This window comes from Halichoerus grypus, chromosome 11 (assembly GCF_964656455.1).
Source record: "Halichoerus grypus chromosome 11, mHalGry1.hap1.1, whole genome shotgun sequence".
Lineage (NCBI taxonomy): Eukaryota > Metazoa > Chordata > Mammalia > Carnivora > Phocidae > Halichoerus > Halichoerus grypus.
The window spans coordinates 86,751,068-86,771,507 of NC_135722.1; the positions used below are offsets into that span (position 1 = coordinate 86,751,068).

At 44.5% G+C, this 20,440-nt stretch overlaps 1 protein-coding gene across 4 annotated transcripts in view; it reads right to left on the reverse strand.

Annotated features, from left to right (window-relative positions):
- Nucleotides 1–20,440, reverse strand: part of APLP2 (amyloid beta precursor like protein 2) — an 86,587-nt gene that overhangs the window by 15,231 nt on the left and 50,916 nt on the right. For 2 of the 4 annotated variants that reach the window (XM_036086310.2, XM_036086309.2), the window contains exons 4-9: nt 8,616–8,728; nt 7,645–7,841; nt 7,096–7,304; nt 5,782–5,949; nt 2,568–2,698; nt 1,288–1,362 (exon numbers count right to left, since the gene is read on the reverse strand). In XM_036086310.2, the coding sequence (XP_035942203.1) occupies nt 1,288–1,362; nt 2,568–2,698; nt 5,782–5,949; nt 7,096–7,304; nt 7,645–7,841; nt 8,616–8,728 (893 nt within the window). The remainder of the gene's footprint in view (nt 1–1,287; nt 1,363–2,567; nt 2,699–5,781; nt 5,950–7,095; nt 7,305–7,644; nt 7,842–8,615; nt 8,729–20,440) is intronic. The other 2 variants (XM_036086313.2, XM_036086312.2) reach the window with 1 other exon arrangement.

The window sequence follows — 20,440 nt, forward strand, 5'->3', positions numbered from 1 at the left end:
GATGCTGTCCTTTCAATACTTAGCAAAGGTGCCCACTTCCAAATCCCGAGACACACCAACAGGAACTATATTTTGAAACATATCCCAGTAATGTGGTAAGTTACGCTGAGTCATTCACACGGAAGTCCTGAAGGGTAAGTTATCTGTGAAGTACCTGGCCAGGTTTAAAAGTTTAAGGCTGTGGAACTAAATTTCCCTTCACAGGATGCATTGGCTATGTAGAAATTAACACTCTTAGACTTTCTAGGTGATTGATAAAAAGGAAAAGGTGTCCCGATAAAGTATTAACATCACGAGAAGATAGATTTCAGTGAATCATAATTTGCTTTATGAAACCCAAATCGGTCTTACAAACTGCTATCCCTATTCCTAGCAACACTCTTCTATTCAAGGGGCACCCAGCTGCTGCTACAATTCTAATGTTACATTCTTGCAAAGTTAGAGATGAACTGGTATCAGAGTGTCTTATTGTCTGCCTTTCCACTTCTGAAGAAGTCTGCAAAAAAAGAATTCAGGAGGCGCCTGGGTGGCTCAGCCAGCTGTGTCAGACTCGTGGTCTTGGCTCAGGTCACGATCTCATGGGTCTTGAGATCGAGCCCCCACCCACGCACTCACCCTTGGGCTCTGCGCTCAATAGGGAGTCTGCTTAAAGATTCCCTCTGCCCCCCCCCCAACTCACACACACTCACGCACATGCTCTCACTCTCTCTCTCAAATAAATACTTTTAAGATAGAGAGAAAAGGGGCGCCTGGGTAGCTCAGTCGTTAGGCGTCTGCCTTCGGCTCAGGTCATGATCCCAGGATCCTGGGATCGAGCCCCACAATGAGCTCCCTGCTCAGCGGGAAGCCTGCTTCTCTCTCTCCCACTCCCCCTCTCTCGCGGTCTCTGTCAAATAAATAAGTGAAATCTTTAAAAAAATAAATAAAAATGAGAGAGAGAGAGAGAGAGGGAAAAAAAAAAAAAAAAAGAAGTCAGTACTGCTGAAAAACAAGTCACAGCCTAAGAATGAAAATGACTTAGGATTTTTGCCAGGAAAGCAGAATTAACAAACATAGCCAGCTAAGGTTGCTTCCTGGCATGAACTAGGTACACTCTAGTTTGTTTGCTTTCCTTCTACTAAAGGTGATCAATTCTAGAGAATGCCAGTTTGGAGGTGAGGAAAAAAACAAACAAAAAAAAAAGCAGGCCAGTTAAAACTTCCCTGTAACATAAGCTCTTGACTGAAAGAAAGTGTCAAACTCTAATTTCCTGGGAGTCTGGCTCTGTCCCTAGAGAATGCATCTTACCTGAATGAGAGTCTGTCTCTCTGCTTTCGGGAGGTTCTTGGCCTGAAGCTCAGCCTCTTCCCATTCTTTCTTTACCTAGAACAAAGGGTCAAAGCCACTAGCACCAGAGAATCATCTCTAAAACAATCCCCCCATTTTCTAACAATACTGCCAGGCCCTGAAATCTAATACAGGAAACTGCAAATGGAAATCGCATCATATGACCCCTCACGAGCTCAGGGCTATTTAAGCTTGTTCACAGAATTACTGTCTCAGAAGGTCCTGGACCACGACCATCCCCAAACAGAGCCTCAATTCCATGACCTCCATGTTCTCTATAACCCGGGGCAAGTTATTTAAAAGTCTTTGTGCCTTAGCCTCCTCACACACTAAAACAAGGGGCGGGGGGCAGGGGGGGAGCGGGGGGGCATGTTTCATACCTGTTTCTCAGAACTGTTGTGGATAAAAGAGAACAATAAACATTCCCCGAAGTATAAGCCCAGCACAGGTGATGTGTGAGATTTTAGGTGGTACTCAGACCTAACAAGAAATTCTTTTCAATTTTCTTTCAATCTTCCTAAGTAACTCTAGGAGAAAGCTGCACTACGGTGCTCAATGTTGCTCTAAGCCTTATAACTCTTTTAAGAAAGCATCCTGAGGGGCGCGTGGGTGGCTCAGTTGGTTAAGCATCTGCCTTCAGCTCAGGTCATGATCTCAGGGTCCTGGGAGTCAGGCTCCTTGCTCAGCAGGGAGCCTGGTTCTCCCTCTCCCTCTGCTGCTCTACCTCTCTTGCTCTGTCAAATAAATCAATCTCAGGGGAAAAAAAAAAACAAAACACCAGCATCCCAAGACTCAGAAGCTTCAGCAGGCAACAGTATCTAGCTAAAATATGTTAATACAGGTTTGCTTTCATCTATTTTTACAGTTACCTGTTCTATTGGCAAAAGATACTAGCTTTCTGTTTACAACAGTTACATAAAGTTTCCCTCCTTAATATAAAAAAATTTTAAAAGCTAGTTAATAGCAAAGAAAAATAACAAGGACGTAACGGTTATAGGAAGTGCTCTGCAGAGTCTGAACACGGTAAGCACTCAGAGTATTATATTATCCGGGGGCGGGGGGGGGGGGGTGGGGAGCTAGGCTCGCCCAGAATACAGCCCTGCTAAATAAACTCTCACACCTCACCTATCCTAACACAGCATGACAATCTGGCGAGGGGGGGCGGTGTCCCTTTTCTTCAGCTATGAAAACGCTATTACCCAACGCCAAACACCAGGAGCATAAGGAAGCACCAAGTTTACCCTGTCCATCCGGTTGCGGTGCCGTATTTCCAGCTGCTCCTTAGCCTTCTGGAAACGAGCGTGCTCATTATCATCTGCAGAGGTCTCAAAATACACATCGACATCATTGGTTGGCAGAGGAGTTGGGGGAACTGAAATGAAATGACAAGAGGGTTTCCCTCTGGGGGTCAGGCCCAACACGGAAAGCTCACTGAGCCCTAGGAAGAAGACCGAGCTGAGGACCTGCGGGACACACTAGTTTGCCTCGCACCGTGCTCCCAGGACAAGGTGCTCCTGTCTGCCAAGACTCCACCTGGTCAGATCACAGTGCTCCATCTTCCTTACGTGACATTCGGCCACCAGGCCAGTCCCTGCCCCTTGGTATCTTTGGTACCTACTTAGGACTTCAGGGAAAGAAAAAGAAATCCTCTATACCTTCCCTCAGTTCCTGAAATCTTAAAAAGTAAAATCTAATTATTTATTGCTGTCACTGATCGCTTCTAGCCAAGGACAAGGGCAGATATCAGACCTGCAAAGGCACCTCCCCAAATTCTCCATTTTGAAAGGAACTTTAGGGCTGAATGGTCTTTGCACAGAGACTGCGTAGAGAAAGTCCAAGCTGCTTAGCTCTAATTTTTTAGTTGTCAATATGACTAAAAAAGTCTTAGCCCCACCCCCAAGACCAAGGATAAGAGGGACAACACTAAGTTGCTGTATTTGACAAGGACGTACCACAGAGTGTGAAGATACTTTGGGCGTTTCAACCCATGGCACTCACTGGCCTTACCAGGCCATCGCCCAGAGAGCAAACCCATTAGAGAAAACACTCCTCCCTGCTAGTCAAGCATTAAGGGCTTACTGGCCCCAGGCAAGTGAATAGCTGCACCAGGGAGCTTAACCTCATAAAAGAAAGGTTTGAGATGACAAGTTTACCTACCTGACCCCTTAAGAAATGCCTATGAAAAACTGATTAGCCCAGTTCACTCCCAATTTCCCAAGCCAGGGAGGAAGGACATAAAACTTGCTTGTACAACTTGCTGTATGATATTAGAGCTAAGTGGAGAGCCAATACCAAAACCCAGTAAATTTCAATTCAGAAATAAAGTCACCTAATTTTCAGAACTGTGTAGCTGTAACACAACACTAAAATAACTGTATAACTGACAAATGTAACTACAAATTAGTCAGCCACTCTAAAGTTCTTCCGCCAAAGCATCTTTTCCTTAGCTTTAAACCTAAAAGCTGCAACTAAAATCTTGTCAAGAATATTTGGCTCCTACCTAAGTTTAAATAGGATCACCACAGCCAATTTTCAGATTAACTAAATTAGAATATACAGCTTCACAAACCACATTCCCCATGATACTCCAAAGTTCAGCCGGGAGAATTTCAAAGCCCTGAAGTCCAGCGGTGCCAATAAGCCCGCGGCCATCAGCAGCACGTCTGCAGCTTAAAGGCTTATGTACTGGAGACAGTCTTTGGTTCCTATCACTGGGCTGGATAAAGATAATACAAAACACAAGCTGCCTCCACCTCCTGGGAACAAAAGGTAAAGGCCTATTGGCCCCAGAGCGCTGCTTCTGAAAATACGATGGGACCCAGACCTAGAACCACATCCTTCTGTCCATGTGAAAACAACCAGCTCAAGAAACCAGCACATTTGCCCGCCTCTGACCCCCTTCAAGGAGGGGCACAAACTGAACCAGTGGCACAGTGACGCTTCTAGGCTCTTAAAGCACTCAAGCCGGGGACCCACAAGTACATGAACACCATGCTTCTCTGCGGCAAGTCTTCCCTACCATAAGCACTGGGAAACTACAACCATTAGTTTGCAGAACCATTAGACTGCAGAACCATTAATGCTCTGGAGAGCAAGCCATTCCGTCACAGCTTACAGCACTACCTATGTGATCCTTTGGGGAACAACTCCCTCTCCGTATTCAGGGAGATCCTTAATGACCCCTGATTCCTCAGGCTTCACCCCCAAATCATGTGTTGTTGCACCTTAGTTTAAGTAATTTTACAAAGCAGGAAATATCCCAATAATTTCTGTCTCTATATCTTTCCTGAATAAAAAAGTTTCTGCCACCAAAGTTCCCTAAGGACTCATACTGTTCCCACACTTTCAATTATTCCTACTAAATACGGCTTTTCCACAGAGCAGCGGCTGGAGTGGAGGTGCTAAAAGCAGACCGTATCATATCAAGATTTAAAACATCTTTTGGTGGGGGGAGGAGAGAGGAACGTGAAGGTATTCGAATGAAAAGCCATCAAAAGCTTAGGAGCAAAAACCAGGAACGGCCAGCAACTCCTTACTCTAACGAGTTCCAGAATCAGAACCAAGAAGTGAGGGCCTCGCCTGAGTGAGGATTTTCCAAACGCATGGGCTAGCATGGCAAGGTAAGAGAAAGGGGGCCTTAAAAAGGGAAGGGAGTAACCACGGAGAAAAGCAAACGTTCTCCTACCCGTGGCTAAGTGAACCCAACTCAGCTGAACCGCTGAATTTCCTCTGTGACCAAAGGACACACGAACTAGAATTCTTTCACTTCCTAAAGCTCCACGTGAGGCCGCGCTGCCAGAACGCCGGAGAAACAGTTACTACCCCGCAGCTGCTCAGCCCGCTCCCTAGAGTGCCTAAAGCAAGACACTGCGGTATTCTGCACTCTCAGAGGAAGTGTTCCTAAGGTCGCTTCTTGGAAGAAGTGTCGTCCCCCTTAGCACCATGGGGCTGGGCGACAGGGCAGCTCAAAGACGAGAACGAGAGGAAAAAGCCCAGAGATGAGAATGGGCAGAACTCATGGCCACTGTGCTCACCGCTCTGCACCTTTCCACCGCACACGGCCAAGGGCAAGGCTGCCGTCCCAACCAACACAGAGGCGCTCAGGGAGCCCACAGATGACGAGGCAGGGTGCGAAAGACCCAGCCCCTGGGCTCCCCCGCTGTGCCGGGGAGGGGACACACCACCAACCGCCACCGCCACCGCCACCAGACCCACGGTGAGCATGGGACATACAGAACTGGGCTCGCAACTGCCAACAGGAAAGCAAAGCCTAGATCTAGAAAGCACAAAGAGGAGGGGAGAAACGCCGGACAGCAAGCCCCTGCGTCGGCAGGGAGCACTACACAGATGCGGTCACGAGGACGGCCGGGAGAGAGACAGGACGCCGGACAGGACGCCGGACAGGACGCCGGACAGGACAGGGCCGCTGCGCGGAGCCCGCGCGCCGGGACTTACTCATCGCTTTACACACAGCCATACAATAATCCTCAGACTCAAAATTGTTCCTGTTGCCTCCGCAGCCGCCATATATAAAGCGCACGCACTCTGCCTTGGAGAGGTCGAAGTACCAACGAGGCATCACGGCCCGGCAGGGCCCCGTCATGGCCTCCTGGGAGCAGACAGCTGTGTGGAAACGGTCAGAATGTCAGCAGGGCAGAGGCAGCGGCTTCGCGTGCTTCACAACTGCTACAGGCCGCGAGCGGCAGGAGGAGGGTGCGCCCGCGCGGACTCGAGCCCGGCGGAACGGCGCTGCCCCGGCCAGCGCACGCACCACCTGCAGCCCGCCGTCCGGGAGGACGCAGTCGTTCGCCCGCTCTGATGCGGTGAAGGCGGCAGGAACCGAAAACAGCACTTCTCACACCGTCTGGAGGCTAGACTGACGGGGAGGAGCTCTGCGTCTCACAGCTCCGTGAGCCTCACGTTTCTGATCTGGCCAGTGGAGACGTCTGCCTGACTTGTCCCACGTGCTGGTGTCAAGGACCAAAGGAGCCCAGTGCAGGTGAAAAGGCTGCTTTGGTGGTGATGACCACAGGAAAAGCTACTCCAGCACCCGGGAAGCATGCGTGGGCACTTTTACGTTCTCCGAGGTCCATCAAAAGCTTCTAGACTTGTTAAGTATTCCCCCCACACTAAGTCCTAAATAATTCTTCAGAGCTTAACTGGCTTCAAACATAGTCAGCAGGAGGCTGCGTGCCAGTCGCTCTAGAATGGTCACAACCTTTTTTTCCTCTTTTTTGGGAACTGGCAAGATGAAAATCCTTTGCCGGTAGGTCATTAAACTCCACCCTCCCAGGCACAGACATCTTCTAGTGGACAAACCGGGCAACCTACAGATGGGAACATGCTCCGGAAAAGAACCAAGTCACCTCCATTCTAGAAGGTCAGGGCTTTAGAAGTACTGAGGAGGGGGCCTCCCCTTGGGGAGAGAACATTTCAGGCTGCATGTGGAAGGATCCTGCCCAAGCGAAAACCACATTATCTCCCTGAGTCTCTGGACTGGTCCTTCTTCTCTAGTTAGGTCCTTACAATGCAAGTGAGAGTTTCTGATTCAATTCTGGGTCCCTCCCTGAGTGTGTCCACTCCAGCCGCTACAGCGGCCTGGCCCCCCAGCGTTAATATGGCGCACCCAGCGTGCTGGAGAGCTGGCTTCACGTCGGCACCCAGGAGCGCCACCTCTCCTTCTGTGACTTACCTGCGATGGATGCAGTCCAAAATCGTAAGCAAGTATTACCAAATGGATTTTAACGTCATGGCTTTATGTCAGGTTACCTTTAACGTCGTGAGTAATTTCCTTTTCTGAAATCGTCTCCTCGCGGCTGGGTTCAGTTGGGTTCTCCTCATTGTACTCATCTCCTTTAAAGGTGTCGTAATAGTAATCACGGTCTTCCACCACCTCCTCCCCTTCCTCCTCATCCTCGTCGTCCTCATCCACAGCTGCTTCTGTGAAGTCCTCCAAATCTGCTTCGGTAGGAAATTCACTGAAGGTCACAACAGAAAAGGAAGGTTAATACCGACTCTTAATGTGCACAGCACAACAATGGTTCTCTTCCCTATTGTGAAACACAAAAACAGAGACAGGAAATAAGCTCAACTCACAGTTCACTGTGCTACGACAGCCCTCAGCCCAGCTACACCAGCAAAAGGGCGGAGTTAGTGGGCAGGGACTGCATTTACCTGTAGAAAGTCCTGTGGCCAGAATGAATGCCAGCTGGCTCAACTCCAGCGAAAACAAGGGCACGCCCACTTTACCCAAAGGGAGGGACCAGCAGCCCAGTGCCACCAGCAAAACCATTTCACAGGTGCAGGACAAGAGTTTACCTTTTGTAAATATCATAGTCTTCCTCTTCATCCTCCTCCTCTTCTTCCTCCTCCTCTTCCTCCTCTTCCTTCGACACAGTAGATTCAATAATCTTTGTCTGAGGGCAGCACACATACTCAGTGCCATGAAACTGGTCTACCCCACAGGGCAGCAGCATGCCGTAGCGATATAAGGTCATTCCCTGAGTCAGACAGGCCTAAAAGAAACCCAGAGGTCCACATCAGAACATTAACACATTTGGTCAAGTAGTCCCCAATCATTAGCTTTATCCAAAAGAAATGCCTATCAAATCACTATGTAATGCTTTCTCTCATGGACACAAATTTTTTGTCAACAAGCTGTGATGCTATTATTTTAAGAAGATTTACATATTTTGCTTAACTCGCGATGGGGAAACATCATCTGGGCCAGAAACAATGAAGGCCCAAAGTTAGAAATTAAGGAAAAGGGAATTCTTCTAGTACTTATCAATGCTGACTAAAGGTGGTCAGTGATAATTTACATTCCTCGCTGCGAGGGCATGGTATCAGAATTTGACAAAAGAAACTGACTAGAGATCCCACTTAACTACAGAAGGCAAGTATAAGAAAGGCTATTTCTCCTCCCACAAGAATGAAATGGCATCTAATCCTATCAGTATGTATGTCGAGACATCGATTTTCTATAATTGGCTATTTCTACTCTAAGGCCCTAGGGTTGGGATGGCCTCCTTGGGAACCCCGCAGACAGCATCCTTGCTTTTCAACATCCTTAACTCGAGGGGCTGGATCGTCAACACTGTATTTCCCTATAAAAACATCCTCCCAAATATTTTTAATTTAGAAGATACAAGTAATCGTAAACTTTGAAAAGATAAAAGGAAAATAAAATCAATTTGAAATCATGAAAGATTTCATGAAATCATGAAATCTAGAAGAAAATGCTACTTCCTCTCTTAACAGGAAAAACAACACATGATCCATTCGTTTACCTCTCTGACTACAGTGTGCCAATGCTGATGATTCTCGCACACCTCCATCCGCTCTTTGTGGAAAAACTGGCACTTTTCTGGAACTAGTAGAACATCACTTACAAATTCACCCACTGGAAAAGAGAAAGCTTTGTTATGAGCAAATCTGATCATGATTCAGGACAGTAAGGACCCTCCTCACTGAAGATTATGAGAGTTATGCAGTCAGGTGTAAACAGGAGCAATCTCAAATATATATATATAAGCTGACAGGCCTCTCTCACCTTCAAAGGTCAACTGGACGTTACAGGTCCAGGCAAGCAGCACAAGAGCTCAACATTCCGTTACAGTCGTGATGCTTGGGGCTTTCCTCACTCTTCCCAGACTCTAATCTCTTATGGTCCAGTTGCAGGGCTATCGCAACACATGATGAGTAGAACAGGAACAGGACCCTCCCACACCATTCCGTGACCTCAGACACACACAGATATTACTCTGAGTTCACGTATGTTCATATTCCTAGCCTCTTACTTCCCTATTTCTGCCCACATCAGTTTTTTTTTTTCCCCAAGATTTGTTTATTTATTTTAGAGAGGATGGGGGAAGGGCAGAGGTAGAGGGAGGGAGAATCTCAAGCAGACTGCGCTCAGCACAGAGCCCCATCTCACAACCAAGATTATGACCTGAGTCGAAACCAAGAGTTGGATGCTTAACCAACTGCACCACCCTGGCTCCACAGCTCATGTTCTAATAACAAAATGCCAAGAAACTAAGGGTGTTCTTCAAAAGTACGGATGAATCTTACTTTGGCCCTTTGTGTCCCTAAAGATACGTAGCTCTAAGACAAAAGCATTGTAATAAGTGAACTATAATAAAGCACTGTAATAAGTGAATCAGGTAAAAGACTCCTCGATGAAGGGAACGGGTGCCTCTGCCATGGAAAACACTGGCAGATGCTACTTCAACCAGGTGACCAGCCTAACATGAGGTCTGTCACTGACAATGACAAGCTGACATATGTGATGTGCTAAGAAGAAAATATCACTACACAGTCTTTCTGCCAAAAATATGTCATTTGATTCTAATCGTGGTAAAACAATAAGACAAATTCAAATTCAGAGATACACTTAAACAAATGGCCTAACCTGAAAAAATACCAAGTCATAAAAGATTTTTTTAAAAAGAAGGAATTAGGGAATTGTTGTAGGTCAAATGTAATGTTTCATCCTTTTTAAAGGAAAACTATAAAGGACGTTATTTGGTCATTTAGAGAGAAAATGTGCAAAGTATGATTATTATATTTGTAGTTATATAGGACAGCATCCCTGCTCTTAGGAGAAATAAGCCGGATATTTAGAAGTGAACTGTCATTATGTCCCAACTTACTTTCAAAGGGTGTAACAACAACAACAAAAGTATATAAGATGTGCGCGCATGCGCGCGCGCGCGCACGCACACACACACACACACACACACACACACAGAGTGAGACAGTTAAGGCAAAATCGGAAAACCTCCATAAAGAGTATAAAGGTATTCACTGTTATTTTTTTTCTATAGGTGTAAAATTTTTCAAAAATATGAAACTGGGGGGCGCCTGGATGGCTCAGTCAGTTAAGTGTCTGCCTTTGGCTCAGGTCATGATCCCAGGACCCTGGGATCTAGCCCCACATCGGGCTCCCTGCTCAGCAGGGGGCGTGCTTCTCCCTCTCCTTCTGCTGTTCCCTCTGCTTGTGTGCTTTCTCTCTCACACACATAAATAAAATCTTTAAAAAAAATTTATAAAGCTGGGAGGAAAATACACATAGCTGCTCAAAAGACAGAATGTGATCTTTTAGAAATATACACTGAAGTATTTATAGGAAAAAAAATACTATCTGTGCTATGTTTCCAAACAATCAAGGGTAGGTGGGAGGGGTCCACAGACAATGGGAGAGTGGCTCACAAACTGACGATCGTTACATAGCTGGACCACCGGTACATAAAGATTAACAGTATTATTTTTCTCTGTGTTTGGACATGTTCATAACTTCCGTAAGAAAAAGCTAAAAATTAATCTATCACGGGGGCGCCTGGCTGGCTCCATCAGTAAAGCATGTGATGAGTCTTGATTTCAGGGTCGTGAGTTCAAGGCCCATGTTGCACATAGAACTTACTTTAAAAAAAATATTCATATATCACTGGATCATCACCCAGAGATTCTGATTCAGTAGATCTAACGTGGGACTCAGTAATTTTCACTGAACAAACATTCCAGGAGATTCTGATGCATCACCAATATGCTCCACACAGGGTCTCAGTGGAGGAAAACAAAGAGAGGGGGAAAGGTGTGTGCTTAGCTCAGGAAGAGATGCAGTAAGAGGGGCAGGAGAAAGGAGGCAGGCAGGCTAACCTCTGAGGTTTTTTCTTTTTTTTTTTTTTTTAAAAGAGGAAGTGTAATAGGAAAGTAATCTGGCCTGAGAAAGGTCTCAGGGCTTTGAACTAGTGGAAAGTCTATGCAGACCCACTGCCCAGGTTCGTCATGGCAGCCTGGTCCACCAGGACCGCTCACCTCAGGCCTCAGACTCTGGGCACTACAGAAGTCAATCCTTCCATGACCCGAGTGGCAAGCGAAAGGAGTCCTTGATCTACTTTAAGAGAGAAGATGTGCTCTGACATTACAAGCCGCAGCAGTAAACACAGCCTCCCCACATCAAAACAGCCTTACACAGGGTAATGACATTTCACACCATTATTAGCACAAGGGAATCTGGGGGCCAAATAGCTCCATTTGACACTAACGCAGGAACACAAAGTAGTAAGTTAGACACAGTGTTGCCTTGACGCCCTGAAGGCTCTAAGGTGGTAGAACATGTAAACTTTTTCAATCAACTAGACACAATCAATGCTTAAAAAACCCAAAATCCCCATGGGTAAATGAAGATTTGCCTCTGTTAGGAGAAACAATCATGATACTCAACAAGTTAGAAATCACATAAACTAAGACATCCAACCACCAACTAACATTGTTTTAATGTGATTATCCTGTACTGACTAGGCAATTCTTATATTTAATCTATGACAAAAAGCAACAAGAGTATATTAGAAGGCAGTGTGTACAGGGTTAAATGCAGGGGTTCAATTTCAGCACCGTCGTTACTAGCAGAGTGGTCTTAGGCAACTTAATCTTTCTGTGCCTCAATTTCCTTATCTTGTTGTGAGGATGAAATGATATGATATATGGAACACACAAAAAGCTCAGAGCAGAACCTGATGTACAGTAAGCAGCGCACAGCATGTAAGTGCGCTAGCTCTAATTACTGATGCTCATGTTGCTGAAGTCTTGAGTGAGCAGCCTCACACAAACTATATATACAACTATCGTTATCATACAGAAATCTGTAATTTGTAAAACCTCAATTTTATATGTACAATTGCAACACCGGAAAAAATCTTAGAACAGCCATTTTATTACTAGATATACAGTCTATAGAAACAATAAACTGAGTTTTTAAAAAATACAATGGAATACTATATATCAGGTTAAAAATGAATGAAATCTACTTATATCACACCTTAGACACACCCCAAAATGATGTAAAGTAAAAGTAAGTTGTAAAAGGTCAAGCACAGAATGATACCATTCATGTAAGCTTGCAAACAGAAAAACAAATGGTCTACAGATACGTACGTATATAGCAGAAGTATAAAAACATGCAAGAGACAGAGGGAAGGTGGGGGTGGGTGGGGGAAACAGGCGATGGGGATTAAAGACTACAGTTATCATGATAAGTGTTGAGTAATGTATAGAATTGTTGAATCACTAATACAGTATTATGTTAACTACACTGGAATTAAAATTTAAAAATTAGTAAAAAATAAAGAAGCTACTGGAACTTGGGTTCTTTCCCCCCAAAAAACAAAACACATGCATGAGAATAACATGCCAACAAGAGGGCAGTGGTTACCTTGAGAGCAAGGGAGGGAAGAAAGGAGGAAAAGGGAAGGAAGGATGGGGCTTTGGCACATTTAATACCTTTATGAAAAAATAACATGGAGATGAAGCAAACCTGGCAAAATGTTGAAGAACTTAAATCAGGATGATGAGTACTGAGTGACCATCATATTGTGTTATCTTCTCAGTATGCTTCCAATACTGTATTTCAGAATTAAATTTAAAATCAAAACTTTTAAAATGCCACTGATTTAATAATTAACTCCATGCTACACCAATCCTTAGCTATTCCATGGCTGAATCAATCTGTCTGACCTCTGAAAACCAGAAGAGAATTAACACCACTGAATTTGACAAGAAACTAAAATGTAAAAATAAAAAAAACAAAAGAATACTCTTTGAGTCGTCAACTGCAATTCTAACAACATACCCTAAGGAAATAATTCAGTAAACAAAGATATTTATTGCAGTGTTAATATCAAAAATTGGAACCAACCTAAATGCCCATCAATAGGGAATTAGTTAAATGATGTTAGCTATATACAATGGAACACCAAGAGATCACAAGAAATATGGTTTGTGTCTATATTTAACATGGAAAAACTTCCATAGTGATTAAGTAATTTTAAAAATCATTAAACAAATGGGGCGCCTGAGTGGCTCAGTCGGTTAAGAATCCGACTCGATCTTAGCTCAGGTCTCAATCTCAGGGTCATGAGTTCAAGCCCTGTGTTGGTCTCCACACTGGGCATGGAGCCTACTTAAAAATAAAAATAAAAATCATTAAACAAATAAATAGAGCAAGAAACACACCCCATATCCCTACCCCTCCTCCTTCATCCTGGTTAACTCCTTAAGGTCAAGTTTGTCTTTTATTCAAAGATCTATAACTCCCTAAGAGTAGCACATAATAGATGTTCAAATGTCAACTGAAAAGAAAAAAAAAAGCAATAAACAGGAGAGGAAACGTAGTATGACCCCATTTAGGGAAAAAAAAAATTCATTTAAAAGCACACATACTTCCATATGTGTCCAAAGAAAAAAGTCTTATATACACACCAAAATGTTGATCATGGTGCAGAAACTGGAAATGATTATTTTTGCTTCCCCTACCTTTCTTCTATTGAAAATAAGCTTTTTGGGGCTGGGTGGGCGGCTCAGCCGGTTAAGCGTCTGCCTTCGGCTCAGGTCATGATCCCAGGATACCGGGATCAAGCCCCACATCGGGCTCCCTGCTCAGCGGGGAACCTGCTTCTCCCTCTGCCCCTCCCCTCCAGTTGTGTGCTCGCTCTCTCAAATAAATAAATAAAATCTTAAAAAAAAAAAAAAGAAAGAAAGAAAGAAAAGAAGCTTTTTAAACAAGCAAACTAAAGAGGAACACATTTCAATCCCAACATCAGGTCTGTCATTTCATTGCTACTTTTTGACATTTGCTACATTCATCAGAAGCTTCTAAGAAAAAAAAAGAAGAAAAGAAAAACCAGACTTAGGCAGATCAGTATTACTCTGTTTTACAGAAGAACACTGAAAATGGTTTGGTCTCAGTTTAGAATTTTACCCAAGTTTATAACAATCTTCAATCTAATCATTTGGGCTGTAAAAGATGATGGCCATAATTTCCCAAGTCACTGGACACAGAAGGTTATATTGTTTTCAGTGTTTAAGAAACTGATCAAGGAATATGGCAATTTAACAAAACCTAGTAACTTATGATTTCCTTTAAAGCTGCACTTACGATCTATCTCCAACCTCTACGCATGCCCTATGATTCTGTCTCTCTTTCATACCATCTCCCCCAAGCAGGGCCATGACAGCCATCAGGTTTTAGAGCTTTTCTAGAGTTGCTAAAATTCCTTTTAAAAATAACAAAGGTCGTGTACCCACTTGGGAAAGCCCTCAACACCGACACTCACACATATTTTTTAAAAACCTACTGCGAAAGTACTCTCCAGCTGCAGATAGAAGACCGTGTCAGTTATGGGGCTCTGGAAGCTGTAACCAGGTGGAGGAAGAAAGCCTTCTGTAATGAGAGGGAGCCAAGAGAATCAACCTGACCACCGAATGCAAATATCTGTGAGGTTTGGTGGCCATCCCTGGCAGATATCTCAGAGGTAAACAGGGCTCTGAAGTTAAAGACCCAGGATAATTCTCACGAGCAGAAACGCTCAAGGGCCCACGCTGGGGACAGGGTGAACTGTTGATGGGCTGTCATGAATTCAAAGGCAGAAGATGAGTAGCTAACGCCTGCAATGGATCATGAGACCCCGAGGTGCAGGTGTTGAAGGTGGCACCCCAAAACCTCTGAGAATGAGAACTGCCTTTGGCAGTCCTCACATCACAGTCACACACTCTGTCCAGATCGCCACCCAAAAATAACCCAAAACAAAAACAGTCACGGGCTCTCAAAGCTCTCTTCTTTTAGTACAGGAGCCAGCCTACATAGAAATGTCAGAGATGACTAACTCCTTCCCCCAAAATACCAGCAGTTTTGCTTCTTCACACATCACCCAACTCCGCCCTACTTGGATCATCCTATCTACCTACCTACCTACCTACCTACCTATCATCTATGTACATTTTTAGAGATAAACAGGAGTCAGTGAGTAGTAGTAACCTAAGATATAACGTCATTTTGAGAAAGGAGAGACTGAACTGAAACAGCAGGTGAAAAGTCACATTGATGGGTAGTTAAGCATCAAGAGGGCAGAGCTGAGTGACATGAACACAGATGTCCACAGGCAGTGTGACACAGACTGGATGCAAGCACTACTAGCAACCTAAATTCATTCTCAAACTGCTTTCCAAGCATGCTAACCAGGACATCCCTCTCTCCACTCAACCTAGCAAAAACAACGACAAACAAAACCAGTGCCTGAGGACATAGGTAAGAACCCTGGGACACCCAAACCAATTAATATGGGCGACCCAACCAACACAGACAGATTCTGTTTTCCCCAGTTCCCATCTCCTCACCTTCTGGTCTGCCTACCTACCTATGCTTTGGGTTTGCTAGGCTGTAATTCTCTTTTTTACTGTTATTTTTTTAAGTAAGTTCTACACCCAACATGGGGATCAAACTCACAACCCCGAGATCAAGAGTTGCATGCTCCAGAGACTGAGCCAGCCAGGTGCCCCATTAGCTAGTTATCTTCAAGGGGGTCTCAGGGCTAAAGCAAACCATACTTCTACCATCACTTTATTCCAACATGTGGTATTCATCTTAATATGTACAAAAAGACTTACTATGATTACTTCTGGTGAATAAAATGTACAGGACTCTTACTTTTTTCTGCATCCATGTTTAGTACAGTTTGTATGTTAAAAGAATTGTGTATGGTTGTGCAACTCACTGAATATACTACAAACCATTAAACTATGTACTTCAAAATGGGTGAATTATATAGAATGTGAATTATATCTCAACAAACTTGTTGGGCAGAGACTGACTGGGGAGCCTGGGTGGCTCGGTTGAGCATCTGACTCCTGATTTCAGCTCAGGTCACGATCTCAGGGTCGTGAGATCAAGCCCCACATCAGGCTCTGCGCTGGATGTGTAGCCCAGTCCTCAGGATTCTCTCTCTCCCTCTGCCTCTGCCCCTCCCCACCTCTTGCTTGCACTCTCTCTCTCTCTCTCAAAAAAAACCAAAGACTGATTATTTACAGGAGATACTGAGCAAATAAGTATACTGAGGATAATGGAATTGGAGGCATCAATATGAGCTATTGCTTCTAATATACACATGTAGCTATAGAAATATGGATTTATGTGTACATGTATATGTATATATATGTGTATTTCTTAGTACAGCAAATACACATAATGCCCAGACTTGGTTTCCAAATACCATTCTCCACTGAAAGAAACCAGGGCTTCCTGGAGAAATGGCAGACTCCAGGGGTAGAATCGGGAAAATCCAGACTCAGCCTGGATCCTCTTTTTGTCAAATCTGGACAATGTCCATAAGGAAATAAGCAAATGCAGACACCATCTTAGTTGATAAAAAAGTTACCATGGGTAATGGAACAAACGGACATCCTACAACTCCTAATATCATGCAGCAAGAACACATGTGTGGTAGTCTCCTCAAAAATGCATAAATAAATCAAAAAGAATCATAAGGGGTGCCTGCCTGGCTCAGTCTGACTCTTGATCTCAGGGTCATGAGTTTAACCCCCTGTTCGGCATGGAGCCTACTTTAAAAAAAAAAAAAAAAAAAAGGATCGTAAGACAAACCCAAATTGCAAGGTATTTCCACAAAGTAATTTGTACTCTTTAAAAATGTCAAGGTTGGGGCGCCTGGGTGGCTCAGTCATTAAGCATCTGCCCTCGGCTCAGGTCATGATCCCAGAGTCCTGGGATCGAGCCCCGCATCCGGCTCCCTGCTCGGCCGGGAAGCCTGCTTCTCCCTCTCCCACTCCCCCTGCTTGTGTTCCCTCTCTCGCTGTGTCTCTCTCTGTCAAATAAATAAATAAAATCTTTAAAAAAAAAAAAAAAAGTCAAGGTCATGAAAGACAAGGAGAGACTAAATACAATGTGTGATCTTGAATTAGGTCCTGGCATTATTGGGTAAAAGACGCAACTTGAATAGGGTCTGCAGATTAGATTCAGACCAATGATAATTTCCTGATTTTGATGATGTGGTTATATAGGAGAATGTCCTTGGTTCTAGAAAATCTACACTGAAGTACTAAAAGATAAAAAGACACCAACTTTTTTTTTTTTTTTAAAGATTTTATTTATTTATTTGACAGACAGAGACACAGGGAGAGAGGGAACACAAGCAGAGGGAGTGGGAGAGGGAGAAGCAGGCTTCCCGCCGAGCAGGGAGCCCGATGCAGGGCCTGATCCCAGGACCCCGGGACCATGACCCGAGCCGAAGGCAGATGCCCAACAACTGAGCCACCCAGGCGCCCCAAAAGACACCAACTTAAATGACTCAAACGCAAAATCCCAGCAATGGAGGGCGAGGGTTGAGGGCGTTGGGGGAGTGAATACAGTTAATTTTACCATATTGGTCAAATGGTAACAGTTGGAAAATCTGAAATCTGAGGAAAGAGTATACGGGAACTCTTTGTACAATTTTTCTAACCATTTTGTAAACTTGAAATTATTTTTAAATTATTCTTAATTTTAAAAGGCAAAAGCAACTCTAAAAGACTATCACCAAAATGCTTTCTAAGAATATGGAAAAAAGAAAGTGGTGCTAATTATTAACGAAGGTCAGTTCTACCTGGGTGCTCTAAGGGGAGATGGGATGGGGACAGCAGAGAGACATTAAAATCTACTTCTTAAGGGGAACCTAGGTGGCTCAGTTGGTGAAGCGTCTGCCTTCGACTCAGGTCATGATTCCAGGGTCCTGGGAAACTCTGCTCAGCGGGGAGTCTGCTTTTCCCTCGCCCTCTGCCCCCACCCCTGCTTGTGCTCTCTCTCGCTCTCGCTCTCAAATAAATAAAAATCTTAAAAAATAATTAATGAAATCTACTTCTTAAATGATGACAAGGAAGAATTGGCAGTATTTCTGTCCTGCTACCTCCCTTAAACTCCAGTCACCTGGTCCCTTACTAGCTTAGCCTCAGGCAACTGTATATATTTTAGAACACCAGTGGATGGCTCTACTTACTGGCTAAGAAGTTGTCCGAATGGATAGTGGTGTAAACACAAAAAAAACTGTCTGAATTAAACATCAAAGACCATATAATACTTTATTCAGTGACCACATGCAAATAAAGTATTGAATAGATGTTCAAACTGTCTTTCATGCATTTAATTAACAACACTATCATTTCACTGTTTGGTTCTTTTTTTTTTTTTTTAAGATTTTATTTATGTATTTGACAGAGAGAGACACAGTGAGAGGGAACACAAGCAGAGGGAGTGGGAGAGGGAGAAGCAGGCTCCCCGCCGAGCAGGGAGCCCGATGTGGGGCTCAATCCCACGACCCTGGGATCATGACCTGAGTCGAAGGTAGACACTTAACGACTGAGCCACCGAGGCGCCCCACACTGTTCGGTTCTTAAGACTGAAAAATTCAAGCTACATATAGCATATTGGAAAATAAAGCAGGAGAATGACTGTTGTCGTGTACCAGCTACAGTAATCAGTCTTGTCTTATAATTATTAAAAAGGGCATCCTGTTCTAGACACTGTCACTGTACTGGAGGACAAAGAGGACTAAAGCAGGGTCCCTGGTTTCACAGTGTTTACAGAAAAGTTGGAGAAAGATACAGAAACAGATCATTACTGTACAGGGTGACAGATGCAATGGCAGCAATGGGAGAATTTCAGAAATCTGCCTATCTGGATAGAAAATATAACCAGGAGGAAAAGTTTTCTTTAAAGGAGGCAGCCCCTCTCCTAGGTGGCTCAGTTGAGCGTCCGACTCTTGATTTCCGCTCAGGTCATGATCCTGGCATCATGAGATCAAGCCCCCCATTGGGTTCTGTGCTTGGGGGGGCAGTCTGCTTGAGAATCGCTTCCTCTGCCCCTCCCCCCATCTACCCCACCCCTGTACTGGCTCACGCCTCTCTCTCAAATAAATAAATCTTTTAAAAATAAAGTAAGGGAGGCAGCCTCTGAAGTAAGCCTTGAAGAGAGAACTTCCCAAGCAAAGGAAGTAGAGGAAAGGCTTTCCAACGAGGACACCTGGATGGTGAGTGGCCAGGAGCCACGAGATGCCCACGGTGACAAGGGGCAGCACACAGAGCAGGGGGTGACAGACAACCGGGAAGGCCTGAGCAAGGGCCACATTATGGAGTCTTTAACCTAAACTTTTAAGGGAGCTTAATTCAACCTATCTTTCAGGTGAAGAAGAGCTCCTAAAGGCTTTTACGTGCAGGAAAAATAATTCAATCTTCATTTGGGGTCAGAGGGCAACAGACTAGACAACAGAACGGAGAAGCACCCAAGGAGGCCACTGTCACTGTTCAGGCAGGAAAGGATGAACGGGCAGGGACCAGAGCAGCAGGAATCCAATGGGAGGAAAAGGATATAAGCCAGACGTTCCCAACTTCCAAGTCACAGCACCCTTGAGTGTCTCAGTAATATTTTCATAGCACTTCCAAGCCAAAAGAATAACAAAAAGCTAGGTAGTTAGGTCCAACTACCTAGTAAGTCCTCGTGTCTTAACCCCTTAGTGTTTGTTGGGCACCGCACAACGCCTCCAACATTGCAATCGACTGAACACCATCACCCTTCCTTCTCCTCCTCCAGTTATGTTGGCGTGACGCTGGCTCTTTAACCCGGGAACCACTAAGATACCAGTCCGGAAATACAGGAGGTCACTGAAAGGAATGGAGCCATAGGATGTTGAAACTGTGAATACCTCCAGCTAGTAATTCATGGGATGTCTGAGAGATGTCTCCTTTGAAAATCAAAAATATCCCAAAATGCTCATGCCCTGAGTTTGCGCCAATGCCCCAGGGCGGCTCGGTGTGCAGTTTAGGAACCATGCAGAGAAGCCATTTTGAAGAGGTACGAATCAGGCTTGAAAACTGACTGGATGTGGGGAGAGAAAGGTCTCCCAGATCTCCAGATCAGAGTTCTGGGTGAGGAGTGGAGCCATGACAAAGAGCCTGTAGGAGGGGGGCAGACCAGGCTGCAAAGTCTTCGGGGGAAACAATGCGAAGGGAAAAATGACAGCAAGTACTCTCTATCTAGTCTACAAACACTCAAAAATACTCTCTTGCTTCATTTAGTTCATGGAATAGAGAGTGAATGAAACCTCATACCCGGAGATTTCTGCGAGCCAAATGGAATGGGAGAACATCCTTAAACCACACCAAAGGTTTCCAGGTCTCACACTATGAATGCATGATGCTCCATTTTAAAGTAAATGGTGGTAAGCATCTGCAGAGTCTCTTTTCCCCCTACTGAATACTTCAAATAGTAATTGCTACATGTTTTAAACACTGT